Below are 15,411 nucleotides of genomic sequence, written 5' to 3' on the forward strand. Positions count from 1 at the left end.
CACAAGAAAATGTTCAAAAATATTTTAATATGGTTATATTATGTGCATTCACACAAAAGTTGAAAGGACATACAAAGTATCCTTATAAATTTTTTTTTGTTTTTGTAATTTATCATATTGTATTTATAATTTGAAGGACATTTCATTTTATTCTATACAAAAAAAAAATATAAAATATAAAATATTACAAAGTGTAGTTATTTTTAAATTTTTTTTTTAAATAATTACAATAAAGGAAGAAAAGATGAAAAGGACGATTTTTTATTTTTCTTTTCAAAAATATTAAAATTTTCTCTTTTATTTTTTCTCTTATTTAGCAATTTTTTGTGAATACATTATTGTGAATTTTTTAATAAATTGTGAATATCAGCAACAAATATGTTATCGAGACGTTTTTGTCGACTTTGTTGGATACAATTTAAAGAACGTGAATTTTATATACAATGTTTTGGTCCATGTAATGGTCTATTTCATGTAAAATGTGCTAAAATAAAAGAATCTGTTGCAAATAATATGAGATTATTAGAACGTTTAATATGGTATTGTGAAATATGTAGAAGATTAAAAAAACTTCAGGTTTTCTTTAAGGTAAAATTGAAATTTAATTTTGTTGTTTCTTTGTAATTTTTCTTTTGAAATTGTATAAGAAATTTTATTGAATATTTATTTTTACATTTAAATTTTTGCAAATGAATTTTACAGACGAGATTAGTATTATGTAAGAGGAAATGAACAGAAACATGTACTTTGAATTTATTTTACGTAACTGATATAAAAAATTAATCTTTGTTACAAACTAGCAAAGGAAAGGGAAAGGGAGAGGGAAGAAAATGGAGTTTGGCAAAATAAAAATGTTTACTCTACCTATTTTTTTCCCAATTAAATACATTCCTTATTAAGGGATTGTTAAAATTACTACTCTTAATAATAAAATAGTTTTTTTCTATTTATAATATGATCTTTTATATATATTTTACACTACTTAATTGCGTGTAACCTCACAAGATGAAAAGAAAAATTATTTGTTCAACAACAACTTCAAAATCTTATTTTGCTTAATTTGAACACGTTTTAAGTATGTCTTAGCTTACGTACCCCATATCTCGGACCTGTAAAGCATCATACTTTGGAAAATGATTTTAAAAAGTAAAATTGTGTTTTCACTTAGGAGACATGATTTCCTGTTTGTTACAGCCCCATGTTAAGAGATCAGTCCAAAGGTTTCTACTGAAAAACCACCCCTAAGTCTTAATCCTCCATTTGTTGATTTTAATCCTCTATTTGTTGTAAAAATTTTGTGTGCAAAATAGTAAAAAGAAATGGTGCTAAAAGTATTTTGAATTAATTGAAGTTGAATTCTGGAAAATCACTATAGAAAATAGATAGACAAATTTTACCCTATAAAGATAGGGTAAAATTTACAAATTCAAATTCTTCAAAATTTTATTTGATATTTTTAAATTTTTCATATTTCGGTACATTATGTAATTTAAACTCTTAAATTTAAAATTTTTTTAAATTTCTTTATTAGTTATCTTTTTAATTAATCGAAAATATTAAAATTTACGAGTTGAAATAAAAAACTTATAATTAAAATTAATGTCGACTAAAATGTCTTCTATGCCCACCAACATAAAATACCAATCCAAAATAAAAATTTTCATTAACTATTGAACTTACTTATAGCCTAACAAATTAAAAAGAAAATTAAATTTCTAACTACAACTTTCCACCTACAACTTTTTGTGTTAAATATGAAATTTAAAGAAATAAAATCCAAAATAAAGAAAAAATTTTTTGAGAAATTCAATAATAAATTTTTATTTTTTTCGAATTTTACAACTTTATCAAAATTCAATCCCAATATTTTTATTATCTTCAAGATGAAGAAGAAGAGAAGAAGAATATGCTAATTTATTTTCTTCCCACAACTTCAGTTTTACCTCCAAAGAATATTTTTGTTTCTTCAACTAAATTTTTGAGGAATTGATTTTTTTTTTCTCTCCTCTTACTATTTTTTATTCGAATCCCGCAGTGCCTTAAATTTAAGCGAATTTCATTTTTAAATTTTAGAAAGAGGAATGCAAAATACAAAAAAAAATTATTAAAAAGAGAGTAACTAAAAAAATTTTTTTATCCTAAGCCAAAAAAAAAATCCATAAAAACGATAAGAAAGTATGCTATTTTTTTTGTTGCCCTTAACTTTATAAGACATTAAGGAACTAAAACAAAAAATGATTTAAAAGGATTTGCAAAAAAAATAAGTAATTCTTTTAAGGAAATAAATTTGAAAAAGAAAATTAATTCACACGCATACAGTAATACTAAACATTGCTTTGTGTCAGAAGGTTTTTGATGAATTAAAAAATAAAAGAAAAAAAATTTAATATTCGGCAGATCATCAAATCTACATTAAAATTTGATTTGATCAATTGGAGTTTGAAAGAAAACATTTTCACATAGAATTATTGTTGATTAGTAATTTAGTGGCCCATATGTTTTGTGAATAGAAGACTGGTTTTCAAAGCAAATTTGGCTAAATTTGGTAGCGTTTTTCATATGTTATTGTTACTATGATGATTTTCCGGCCAATAGTTGTCATAAATTCGAAGGTGTAAGAGCAATACACTCTTTATAATTAATATATTTTAAAAATCAAATATAATTTTTAACATTTTTGAATATCGTTAGTTGCAAACAATACTTTCTTACAGCTCGTATTGAGATTAGTTAAGGTTCGTGCTGAGATTATTTGATGTTCGTATTGAGGTAATATTCCATACATTTCGTATTGGGAGCGGGAGATCCCATTGAATTTTGGAATGATCAAAATTATGCGAAATTTCTGTTCTTGCCATCCAATAATCCAAGCATTCAAAAGTGTGTACCAATAAATTTTCGAATATTCTAAAGCGTAGGTTCAATTAGGTCAAAACAGAAATTTTCGATTTTCTTATTTCGAATTTGATTTTTTAATGAAAGAACTTTTAAATTTTTTTTTTAAATTTCACAGGCTCTTATCAATTTAACATAATATAATATTTTAATATTCCCCAAATTACTTATTATAAATGAAATTCATTATAAATCATTAAATTCGAAAACGAATCACTTTTCAAGCTCACGACTACTTAAACATTCACCAGCAAATCAAAATGTACATAAAATTTATTGCTGAAAATTGCTATCAAATCCGTCAACATCATTTTTATATTTTGCACCAAAAATATTGTCAAAAAACCAATTCATTTCTGTTATATTACTGTAAATACGTTCACGTTATAATTTCGACATACTTTTCTTCTCATCATAGAACCCACCTACTGTTTCTACAATACATTGCGTATAAGTCAAAATTGATTTCGCTAATTTATTCTTAAATAAAATTTTGCCTTATTTTTTTGTATGAAAATTGCCAACAAATTGGTGGACTAACTTTGGTGGAATAAAATAAAATAATAAAATTTTTGTGAAAAAAAAAATTTTTTCAGATAAAATCAGAATCCTTTTTATTCCAATTTTTATCAATTTATTGATTTTGTACAATACAATATTTTCAGCTTTTATAGTCCTCATAATATTTATATAAAAAACTTCTTAACAAATTTCCCAAAAAGTATAAAAAAGTTTTCCCAATTACTTTTTGCATTAAATATTTTGTATATACTATCAAACATACAAGTATAATGCATATTTTGTACAAAAAAACAAAAAAAAAAACGCATAATATTAAGAGCAGTTTTTCCAGGATATTGAAATGACATCCTGTATTACACAAGCTGTGTTCGATATACATTCGATGAACCGCAAAAAAAGAATCACTATCGTCGGCATCAGCAAAAAAAAAAAATTGTAAATGAAAATGAAAGCAAAAAAAAATAGTGGGGAATTTTTTTTTCGGTAAAATTAAGTTGTTTTGTCTTTTATGTACAAACGATTATATGCAATTTTACTTTGTATAAACGCACAGGGACGGATCTACCATATAAGAAATGTAAGCATTTGAAATGGCCGCCGCAAGGCAGGGGCTGCCATTACAAACTTAAAAAAATAAGAAAATTTTAAAAATTTAAATTGTTCTATTTACTATTCCAAAAATGTTTCTTTTTCTATTTAGAACAGAATTAACGTGATAACAGATACCTATATACAAACATTGCAGAACATGAAGTTAATAATTTAATTCTATGACTAATCTTACATTCAGCATGATAAAGTTACATGAAAGAGATTTATTGTGTATAATTTATTATGGCAGAGGGGGGAACGCTCCTTTTGAAGCGCGTAGGGCGTCAGTCAGAAATTTAAAACCGGATGTGTACATGCATTAACATTTTATATTTGTACATAAATACATAATATATAAAAGTCATCCTTCCTTAAATCTTCTTTATTATTATTATTATAACATAATTTTTTTCATTTTTATTATATGTACATACATACATAATATATACATTGTACTCCTATAATACAAGTTTATACCTTTAGTTAACAAAATATTTTTTTTGTGTTTACAGTTTTTTTACTACATGAAATATTATTTGCTATACATAAACAATTTTGTATCCTGTTTGATTTTAGTGAGTATTTCCGGCCAATTTAAATAAAATAAGAAGGGTAGATCATATTTTCTATCCTTATATACATTTATTATAATATTTTCTTATTGAGAAATTCAAGTTTGAAACTATTATTATATAAATACTTAGAATAGAAGATATTATAGAAATTCTCGAGGGGTTATAATAGTATTTCATACTTATATAATTATTCTATTTGTCAAAAGAATTATTGATACTCTTGTATATAGGTGTTAAAATGATAAATTGATTTAAAGATTATTTTTAAAGATAAAGTAGATTTTTTCGAGTTCCGGGAATTTGTAGTCAATTAATAAAGTAAAGAAATCCTGTTATTAAATGATTGAAATATTTTGATTTTTTTTTGTCTTATCATAAAATAATTTTGTGTTTTATTAAGGTTATTAAAAACTGGATAACGCTGCATAGTGTAACGCACCAATCTAATATGGGAGAATGGAATCATGTGTAATGGAACTATTTGACTTCTCTCAGACGGAAAGATATCAGTGCTGTGGTAGGGGTTCTGACAGGCCATTCTCTAATTGGCGAACATGCAATGACAATAGGCCTACCGGGTGGTCTCTGTAGGAGCTTCTGTAACGGAGAGGAGGAGGTGACCCATCTTCTCTATTCATGGCAGGTGTTGTTGAACTCCAGTCAGATATTTCTTGGGTTTTACTTCTTCGAGCGCACTGCGGATTTAGCGAATGTTAACGTTAGGGATTTTAGTCAATTTTTGTGGAGCTCAGGCTAGGTGACTGAAGGATTTTAAGGCCTTAACTCATATTTTAAATATTTGTATTAATCAAATAGGTGTTAGCCTTCTCCTTGTTAATAAGTGGAAGTAAGAAGGTTCGTTACCCCTAATATAATATACTGCAATTATTTATTTAATAATCTTTCATAACTGATCTACTTTTAAAAATTTTAATTCTTCACACCAATTCTTTTTTATTGTGTGCATATGTTCAAACTAACTAAATTATAACTGTTATTCATTTAATATTAAAAATCACAAATATGTGAGCATATAAAATTTAAAAACTTTTTTAAAAATCAAATTATGAAAACATTTTAAAATTTACAACAGAAACAAAAAATCATTCATCTATTCATACTCTTTAAATATTTTAGTATACACGTTTATGTATATTTTAATTTTTAACTCAATTTCTAAAAAAAAAAAACAAAATATTTCCATAAATAAAGCAAGAATTACAAAAAATGAAAAAATTTTAAGAAGTTTCCTTAAAATATCCTTTGAAAGGATTTTTTTTCATCATCTATTTTTAGTTTTATTGTTGTATGACACGTTCTCATACTTTACTGTTATAATTTATTTTTTTAGTGTAAAACAACGAATAACATACAAAAAGAATGAATAATACAAAACTAACCAATTGAAATGAAAAACTTAAAATTCTCAAAAAAAAAAACATAATAAAAAATAATAACAAAATGAATGTAAAATTAAAAACTTTCAACTCGTATACATGAACACTTGGAAAATAACACAATTTCAACTATTTTTGTTATTTTTATGAGCCATAAATAAATATTTTTTAAAATAGAAATGAATATATGGATTTGTGTTAACAATTTTTCAGTGTTATAAAAATAAATTAGAGATTTATGCATTGATTTTGATTCACCATTTTCTTTTTCACTCAAATTAACTAAAAACACGATGTTTAAAGGATTGCGAGTGAAATTCAAAGAAAAACGGATCGAGGTTGTGCATAATTTGTATTTCTTATTTATGAATTAAATAGAATTTAAATTTTTTTTTTAATTTAAAAGATTTTTTCTAAATTTTTTTGCATTTTGCATTTAGTAACTAATAAACTAGTAAAAAATCCTTGTGTATAGAACTCTTATTTTTTGGAAAATTAATTAAAAATCGACTCTTTTTAGTCCATGAAATTCGAACCGAATTTAATCGAAGTTTAACCGAATCGATTAATTTTATTTAATGCTAGAACAGCATCAACAAAATTGATTTGTTTAATAAAAAGTGGAGCCAACTCGAAAGCTTTAATTTCAAATTCGAAAATTTATTATTTTGTTATAGTCGGTAACTTTAACTAGAAATTTGACTCTTTTGTTTTTCTTTTTTTTGAAATACAAAAATTTCTAAAAATTATATTGTTTTCATACTCGTGTGTAGGTGCATACTTAAATTATTTTTAGTGATATCCTTAGGCTTTTCTTCTGTGCAATGGAATAAAATAAAATAAATTTATTTTGGGTTCTCGTTTCTTGTTTTTTGCAAATTTGGAAAACAATATTACCCTAAAGGTATTTAAGATATAAATAAGCTTAAAATATTTTCACTTTAGATTTATGATTCATATAATAATGACCATATAGACTTAATACTTTAATAATAACTATATATGTATATCTACATATAGAGCCATTGTTATTTTTCTAGAATAAAAGAAAATTAAATTTATTTAAATAGTATTTTTGTATTGTACCAGGTCATGTAAAATATGGCGAGCAAAATAAGAAAAAATTACCTAAAATTAAGCGTTACAAGGGTGTTTTGCTGAGAATGGCCGTTCAATTCGTGATTTCTATATGAAAAATTGGAATTTTTGGTAAATAAAAAATAAAGTTTAATTTATTGTCTTAATTATTTTGATTATAAACATCACGTATTTGCAAAATTTAAGGTCGTTATAAAAACTGTAGGTATAACAGAGCGGTCCTAAATTCATTTTAAATATCGGAATAGTTTTAATTTGTGAATTTTAAAATATTTCTGGAAATTAAATTGCCGCTTCTATTTAAAATCATTTTTAATTTTAAGACCCTGCTTATCTCAATTTTAGATAATATTTATTTGACAATGATTTGATAACTTTTTGGGTGATTTGTTGGAGAATTTTTTTTATATAAATCCAATAGCTTTATCCAACAAACATTAAATATTCTAATATCAGAAATAATTCGTCAAATTAGATTTTAACAGATTTAGCTTTGTCTCAATGTTCTGTTTCTTTAGTCTCGATGGTTTATTCCCTCTTTTAATATCTTTTAATTCGTAAGAAATAAATTTTTTTTTTCTTTACTCAAGTTTTCTACTGTAGCTCTGTATTCAAATACTCTCGTTAATTAAAAATAAATCTATTCAGCATTGCTTTCATATATTAAACCAAAAGTTATTCAAAAATCAAATTTACATTCTCTTTAATTTGATGCTATGAATAGTTTTTATTGTTAGAAACCATTAAAACTTGTCTTATATAAATAGTTTGAAATTTAATAAGAAAAAGAAAAATCAAAATATATGAGACGCCATTCAATTTAAAATTTTTTACACTTATTTTCACGCAAATATTAAAAAAAAAAATGCAAATTTTTTTTTCATTTTTTTGTTTTTTTTTTTTTTGTGTTCGTCCTTTTCTCTACATTTTTTTTTTTATTTAAATTGCACACATGTATTCATATTATTATTATTCTTTTATAGTTGCATATAAATGTAAACACTGTCACGAATGACTGAAGATGTGACAAGGACATGCTTTTTTTTTGTTGTTGTATTCTTCACATATTTATATGCATATATTTACCTACCCGTATACTTATACATATATAATTACATATGTACTTTTTAAAATATGAAAGTTCGTATCACAAAGAATTATGCGAAAATAGAAAAGAAAGGACACGTTGTATTTATGTGTGTAATATTTTATTTGCTATAAAAGTAAAGATTTTGAAATTTAGAATGGTGGGTATAAAATGACAATAAGCACATATTGTATAATGAAACCCCAAAGAATAGAAAGTTTAATATAACAATAGCGTTATATTTCAGGATAAAGGAATAATGGAACAGAGTAAAAAAAATAAAATAGTAGTAAAACAAGTTAACAAAAATAAATTGAAATTTTTTAGTTATGTTTTCATATTAAAAGTAGTGTTATTTGCGCATATGAAAGAAGAGTGTTGCCACCATTAAAATGGAAAGGAGGAAGACGACTAAAATATTTCTATATAAATTAAATTTGTTCATACAGAAAAATCTCTAGCTTAGAATTAAATAGTTTTTTATACAAAAGAATTGTTGTATAATCAGTTGGTATCAAGCGGCATGCAGTATAAATTTGCAATTCTTTGAGAAATTTTGGTAAAATTTACATCATTGAAACACAAAATCAGATAAATTTTAAAAGTGTTACAAGAATTACTAATAAGTGTTAAAAAAATTAGACTAATAATTAAAAACTGACCAGATAAATTTTAATATTACAGTTCTGTGGGAGTATGACGCAATTATTATAATAACCGTCTTATGTTGCTCCTTTTGCCTCACGTATTCATCTCTCCCTAAAAAATTAAAATTAAGTATATCCCTATATGTATGGTAACACTCACCTTAGATGTGGTAAATTTAACCAAATACACCCACATATTTTCATTTTCCTTAAAAATTCAATTTTTTAAAAGATCTTATTTTCTAAAAGAAAGCTCATATATACGAAATGAACTTATGGTGTGTAATTTTTTTTATTAAGGTTCTTTTTAAAATGCTGAATATTCTAAAAAAAAAACAACAACAAAAAACCAAACTTTACGACTCTACATTATGTAATGAAATGAATTTTTTATATAAATAATATTTTCCATTTTATTATTTTGTAACAAAAAAAAAATAAAATGGTACATAAGTACGCATATTTTATTACTATGAAATTATTCTAATGACAATAAAACAAAAAATTTATACAATAAAATGTAGGGTAAAATGTGTGTATTCTAAATATAAAAAATTAAAATAGAAAATTTTTCTTCAACTAAAACACTTAATGACAATAACAAAAAAATTGTTAATTTTTATTTCAACTTTTTGAATAATTTAAAAGTGACTTGAAAGTTTTTTTTCGTAATATTTCAAAGTTCATATATAAATTTAACCGTAAATACGTGAATTACCGTAAATCTCGCTATTTATATTTGAGAAGACGCGAATGGGAGAAAGATGGTATTTTATATTTTGTTAGAATTGCCCTTCTTGGTGGGAGTAAACATATTTTAACCCGGTCTTTCTCACTCTAAAACCAGATTCATAATAAACAGGAATGATTTTCAAAATTGTTTTATGTTAATATAGCAATTTTGGAATTTGGGTATTTTAGAACCCCTGTATCAATTTGTAAGTTCGAGAAGAAATTAGCAACATTAGAAGTAGATATCTATTATTTTATCTATTTCAAACTGGACAAAATATTATAACATTTTTTATAATATTCAATTCTCCCGCTTTTACTTCAATTCTCTTAAAATATAAAATTAATTAAATTAATTTTATTAATTAATTAATTAATTAATTAATCAGAAAACTATTAAATCTTCTATATAATTAAGAAGTAACTGAAAATTTGTAAGTAATATGAAAATACATACTACCCCGAATAATATGCAATTTTTAAATTAAAAGCATAACGAAGAAATTTTATTTGAGCATTGAGCATTCCACCCCTAAAAGTATGCAATTTTCCATTCAAAATAATATTTCCTTCCCTTAGACTTCTTCCCGTTTTATTCTTCAGCACAATTTAATTATTATTAAATTTTATAATATAAAAAGAAAATAATTTTACTGAAAGAAAAATAGATTATAAAGTGAAAAGCTTTTAAAATAATTCCCAAGGAAAACAAAAGAAAGAAAAACTAATTTTCTCTATTTTCGCTTTTAATTTTTTCCAATTTAATAAAAAATCCTTAATAACTCATTTTTCCCTCTTTTTCTTGTTGTTATTGTTCTTGTTTTCAAATTAAACTTTCACTTTTCATTCTAAAAATTCAAATTTTATTTAGCGTTAAATTCATACCAAAAAAATAAGAAAAAGAAGAAAAAAAATGTAGTGATAGTGATGGTAATGGGCAAAAATAGTTGATGGTGGTAAACTAAAAAGTAAAGACGGCGATAGTGGTGATTGCTGTTATAGTAGTGACGGTGGTAATGGTTAATAATATGAAAGCAAAAGTTAGTTAATAATTTTTCCTTCATCCGTTTTTTTTTCTGTTTTTTTTTTATTTTTTTATATCGCAAACATAAAAGAGAAGAAGAAACAAATCTGGAAATGAATTTTGTATTTTTTTCATTCTTCATCTCTTGCGTTGGTATTCGATTATAAAAAAAAAACAAATTTATAAAGGAAAATTTAAAAACAAAAATAAGAAAATAGTAAAAAAATTTTTCACAATAATTTTTTTTCCTCCCCTTTTATACACATTCCTTTCTATACATACATACGTACACATTATATTCTTATACATACTCTTAATACTTATGAATTGGCTATTAATAATCACAACAATTTAAGAAAAAACCAAACCGAAAAAAAAAAATTTTCAAAAAGGACTTTTTTCACATTCTTCACTTTGAAGTACAAGTCTTTCACTTAATACAAAAACACGCATACACAAGCACATATACATACATATGTACAAATTTCAACATTCCTGCTGATAATTGTAAATAAAAATATTATTTTAATACTCACACCATATTCATATATATTTCTACTTTGATCTCAAGTATATATGACAATATACAAAGGAATTTTAATAAAGAAAAAACAGAAAATAAAAAAGGAGAATTATGACTGAAACGATTTATTTTTTACACATAGCAGTGCATTATGAGCAGAAAGAAAATTAATATTACAAAATTTCGTTATAACATTAAGAACAAACTGTAGATGACTTTTAATATTATATTAAAATATTTTTAATTGTATAAAATAATAATCATTTAACCATAATTATTGAAACCTGTTATGTTACAATGTCAAAAATCCATAATATTGGTGAAAATTCAAATGCGAGCTGGAATTGCAACTTAATTTTAAGAAACCAAAAAATATTTCATTTCAGTTGTTATGTTGGTTATGTTATTACTCACTTCGGTTTCGGGTAATAATAAAATTAAATTGCAATTACATTTAGAAAATTTCAATTCTGAAAATTTGACAATAGAAAATTTTAAACATATAAGACTAAAATTATTTTAATTTAATGAATATTTCTCTACTTAAGAAATTTTTAATTTTAACATTTAAAATCTTGAAATATAATTATTAAGTAGCTTGTAACCAAACTCCAAAACCTACTCAACACATTCAACCCTACTCAATCTTCTAATATATACATGATTATCAAGTTCGGATTGCTAAGTGAATAGCGAACATAATGCTCAAAATAAATATAATTAATTTGCCTATGTTATACTAGGCATTATACGAACAAAAATTTTAGAAAATGAGTAAATAATAAGCCAAATAAATTTGGCATAAAATATGAATTTTTAACCGAGAAAATGACGTATTTCCTTTCATCATAGGGTTCAACTGATTTTTTGATCAGTAAGTGCAGAGCCTTCATTCTGTTAAATAATAGTTTATTATCAGTTATATACAGTTTGTTTTTAGTATGACATAATAATTGTTCACTATTGTGATAATAATTATAATTGCGATAATAACTATGTGAAGTCTGAAGACCAAAAGTCACTACCGTTAATATTAAAATTAATGGAACGTTGAATAAAACGAAAACATTTCTTTATATTTGGGGCGTATACTAACAAAGGAAGAACAATGAAAAGGATGCACAGATATACAATATCTATGTATATATCGCATTTGTATATACTCGTATAATTTGTTATATAAAAGTGTCAAAAACAGACAAGAATGACAAAATTTTTTTTTTTTTATTTTTTTTTTTACTATTAATTTAACTTTGCTTTTGATTTTTTTTTGCTTTCATTTTCTAAATTTTTATCATATTTTTTATTATCACTATCCTTTATATAAGATTTTGGCTTTTCCGATAGGGGCGCTCGTTACAACTCGTTTTATCTGTTAAAATTCATGTAAACACATACCACAAAATATGTAATATTTTTACATAGGGTTATCACTTTCAATGTATATAATATATATATATATGTATTTGAAAATGGAAATAATTATTATTGTATATATGTATATAAGAGTTTATGTAACGCTCGAATAATTTTCACAAAAAAGAAGAAATAATTCAACTTAATTATGAAAAATTTTTATCATGTTCCAGTAAACTTTTACTTTGATGACTCTTAAATTTGCGACATGAAATTTATATTCAACCATAAAAATTTATTAGTATATAGCTCATAGCTCAAAAATAAAATAAAAGAGAAAAAATTATTATTAAATATTGAAAGAGAATTAATTTATATGGTTTATTACCTAAAGCGAAATTATATATGGTATTTTACCATATAAAAAATTTATACCACATAGGGGGGAATAACAATTATACAATAAATTGATTAACTCTGTTTGTGGTGAATATTTTAATATATACATATAAAGTGCATAATTTAATGTAAAGGTAAACAATATATTTTACATAGTAAATCAAAATTTAACTATCATTTTTGACTTTATCACAAATGTTTGACATAATATGTTTGTTTTTTGTGTTTTAGTGAAAATATCAATTTATTTTATGGAAAAATTTAATAAAATTTAATAAATATTTCTGAAAATTATTCATTCAATAGCGATAAACTATTTAAAATTTATTCTTCTCAAGGTGTTCGAATAATTTTACTGATTCCTGATTCTCCCCTTGTTTTTAGTTTAAACAAAATTTTCTATTAATTTAAGTACTTGTAATATTTATACTCTCATTCAAACATTTAACCTACAGCATAAATAACAAAAGACTAAACAAAATTATTTAATCATTTACAATACCAAAATAACAATTTGGCGAGTGTGCGTATATATGTTCTTTAATTAACTACTGAACCTATTAAAATGAATTTTGATGAGATGTTTAATTCATCATTCAGGTGATTTAGTTGAAATAACCTGGAAAATATTGCCTGAAAACGAACTTTTTCTGTTCCAAACGTAATGCGAATAATTTCATGCTACACGTCCGTCATTTTGAAAAGGACTCTTTGAGTTATTCAAATTTTATTCGGAAAATTTGTCTTCGAAGTTGAAATTTTCGAAATAATTTGGAATCTTTTCGAAAGAAAAAGAAATTAAATATGATCAAATATTAGTCTCGTTGAAAAGCTGACTCTTAAATGATTTTCTTAAAGATGCTACAGATAGAGTACTTATTATTTAGCTTAAATGAAATTTGAATTTGAATAAAAAACAGGACATTTATCGAAATAAATTAATTATATTAATTAAAAACAAATAATTTATAATGATATAGGAAAATATTAAATGTTATTTTTAAATCAAAATTTATTTGGGCGAACATGCAATCAGACAGATGGGCTAATTTCACCAAATAAAAAAAACTTTTCAATATAAAAACTTTTTAAATGTTTCTTCATTTAATTATTAACAGATTTTTTCTTGTTATTTCATTAACAGTCCATTAAAATAATTTAAATATTATTATAATTGCTATATTTTTTAATATCTTTAATTAAATTATGATTCTTTGATTATAAAATAATTTTTTAATATCAATGAAAAAAAAAATATTAACAAAACTGAATCCTTTCTGTTCATTATACCCTACGTTAATGATTATAGGAAATTAAAATGACATTCTTCTCAATTTAATTATATAAGATCATTAATCCTACTATTATAAAAAATTTTATTTTAATTTATAATCTATCCTAAGTAGATTAAAGATAATAATTATCTGGGCAAAAAAGAAACAAAAAAGGATATTGAAGTTTATCCTGAAATGATAGCAATGACACAACATAAAGCTTATTATAATTATTGTCACTCTTTGTCACCTACCACATAAACCTATATCCAACACTATATACACGCATTACATTGTAATATAAAATAAATTTTTAATAAAATTAATTATCCTTTTTTTATTTTCAAAAATAAATTATATTCCGACATTTTTTACTATAATATTTTATTTTCTTTATGTTATTTTTAGATATCCGTCTGTGATGACTACAGCCTGCCAATCGATTTTGTAAAAAAACGACCGTCCAGTTTTGATCCATGCTTGGCCGAAACATTACCAGATAATTGGGCAGTTATAGCACCGAGTCCTTTATCAGAACATGTAAGTTTTCATTTTGAATTTATGTTCGTTTTTTTATTATTTTGTTTTTGCAAGGATTCCTTCTCCTTCTTCTTTATTATTATACAAAAAATGTCCTTCTTTTATTTTGTTTTTTTTTTTTGTTCAAACTTTTCCTTTCTGATTTAAATTATATAAAATTTATTTTTTTGTCAATTTTTGAAATCCTTATTTTCCCTTTTTTTATTGTGTGTGTTTGCGTTCTTTTGTGTTGGTCGTTGGTCTCGACGGCATTCATAAAAAAAAAATAAAACAAAAAATTTTTTTCTTTAATTAAATTTTGTTAGTCCAACAGAGAACTAAGAGAATTTTTAAAACATCCAAAAGAAGAAAAAAAACAAAGTATAAAAAAAGTATATTTTTTTAAAGAGAACAAGGAAAATGAACAAATTAGAAATGAAAGATTGTCCTGGATCATATAGAATTTAGAATTCTTATAGACATTAAAAAAAAGGACATTATAATAATAAAAAAATAAAAAACTTTTTGCTTATTTGAACTAAAAAATGGAATTTAAAGAATTCCTTAAAATTCCTTTAAAAAGTTGGTTTAATGAATGAATGAGATTATTGTGTGTGTTTGCGTGTATTAATGTGTTAGAATAATAAAATAAAATTTAGTGAGAAAAATAATGAAATTTCGAAATTTCGAATTTTTTATTTTATATTGTTTGCCTTATGTTTTATGATATTTGAGGACAAAGCAAAATTTTATTCTTATATTAAATATAAAA

The 15,411-nt window shown here is 23.7% G+C and overlaps 1 protein-coding gene across 1 annotated transcript in view; it reads left to right on the plus strand.

The window, feature by feature from the left end:
* Positions 1-498: 498 nt before the first annotated feature.
* The window catches only part of LOC129611348 (hybrid signal transduction histidine kinase A-like), a 60,815-nt gene continuing 45,902 nt past the window's right edge, over positions 499-15,411 (plus strand). Inside the window, exons 1-2 of the mRNA XM_055524443.1 lie at positions 499-588; positions 14,529-14,660. Coding sequence (XP_055380418.1) covers positions 514-588; positions 14,529-14,660 — 207 coding nt within the window. The 5' untranslated portion in view covers positions 499-513. The remainder of the gene's footprint in view (positions 589-14,528; positions 14,661-15,411) is intronic.

The sequence above is a fragment of the Condylostylus longicornis genome, unplaced genomic scaffold (genome assembly GCF_029603195.1).
Source record: "Condylostylus longicornis isolate FDR11 unplaced genomic scaffold, ASM2960319v2 ptg000049l, whole genome shotgun sequence".
Classification (NCBI taxonomy): domain Eukaryota; kingdom Metazoa; phylum Arthropoda; class Insecta; order Diptera; family Dolichopodidae; genus Condylostylus; species Condylostylus longicornis.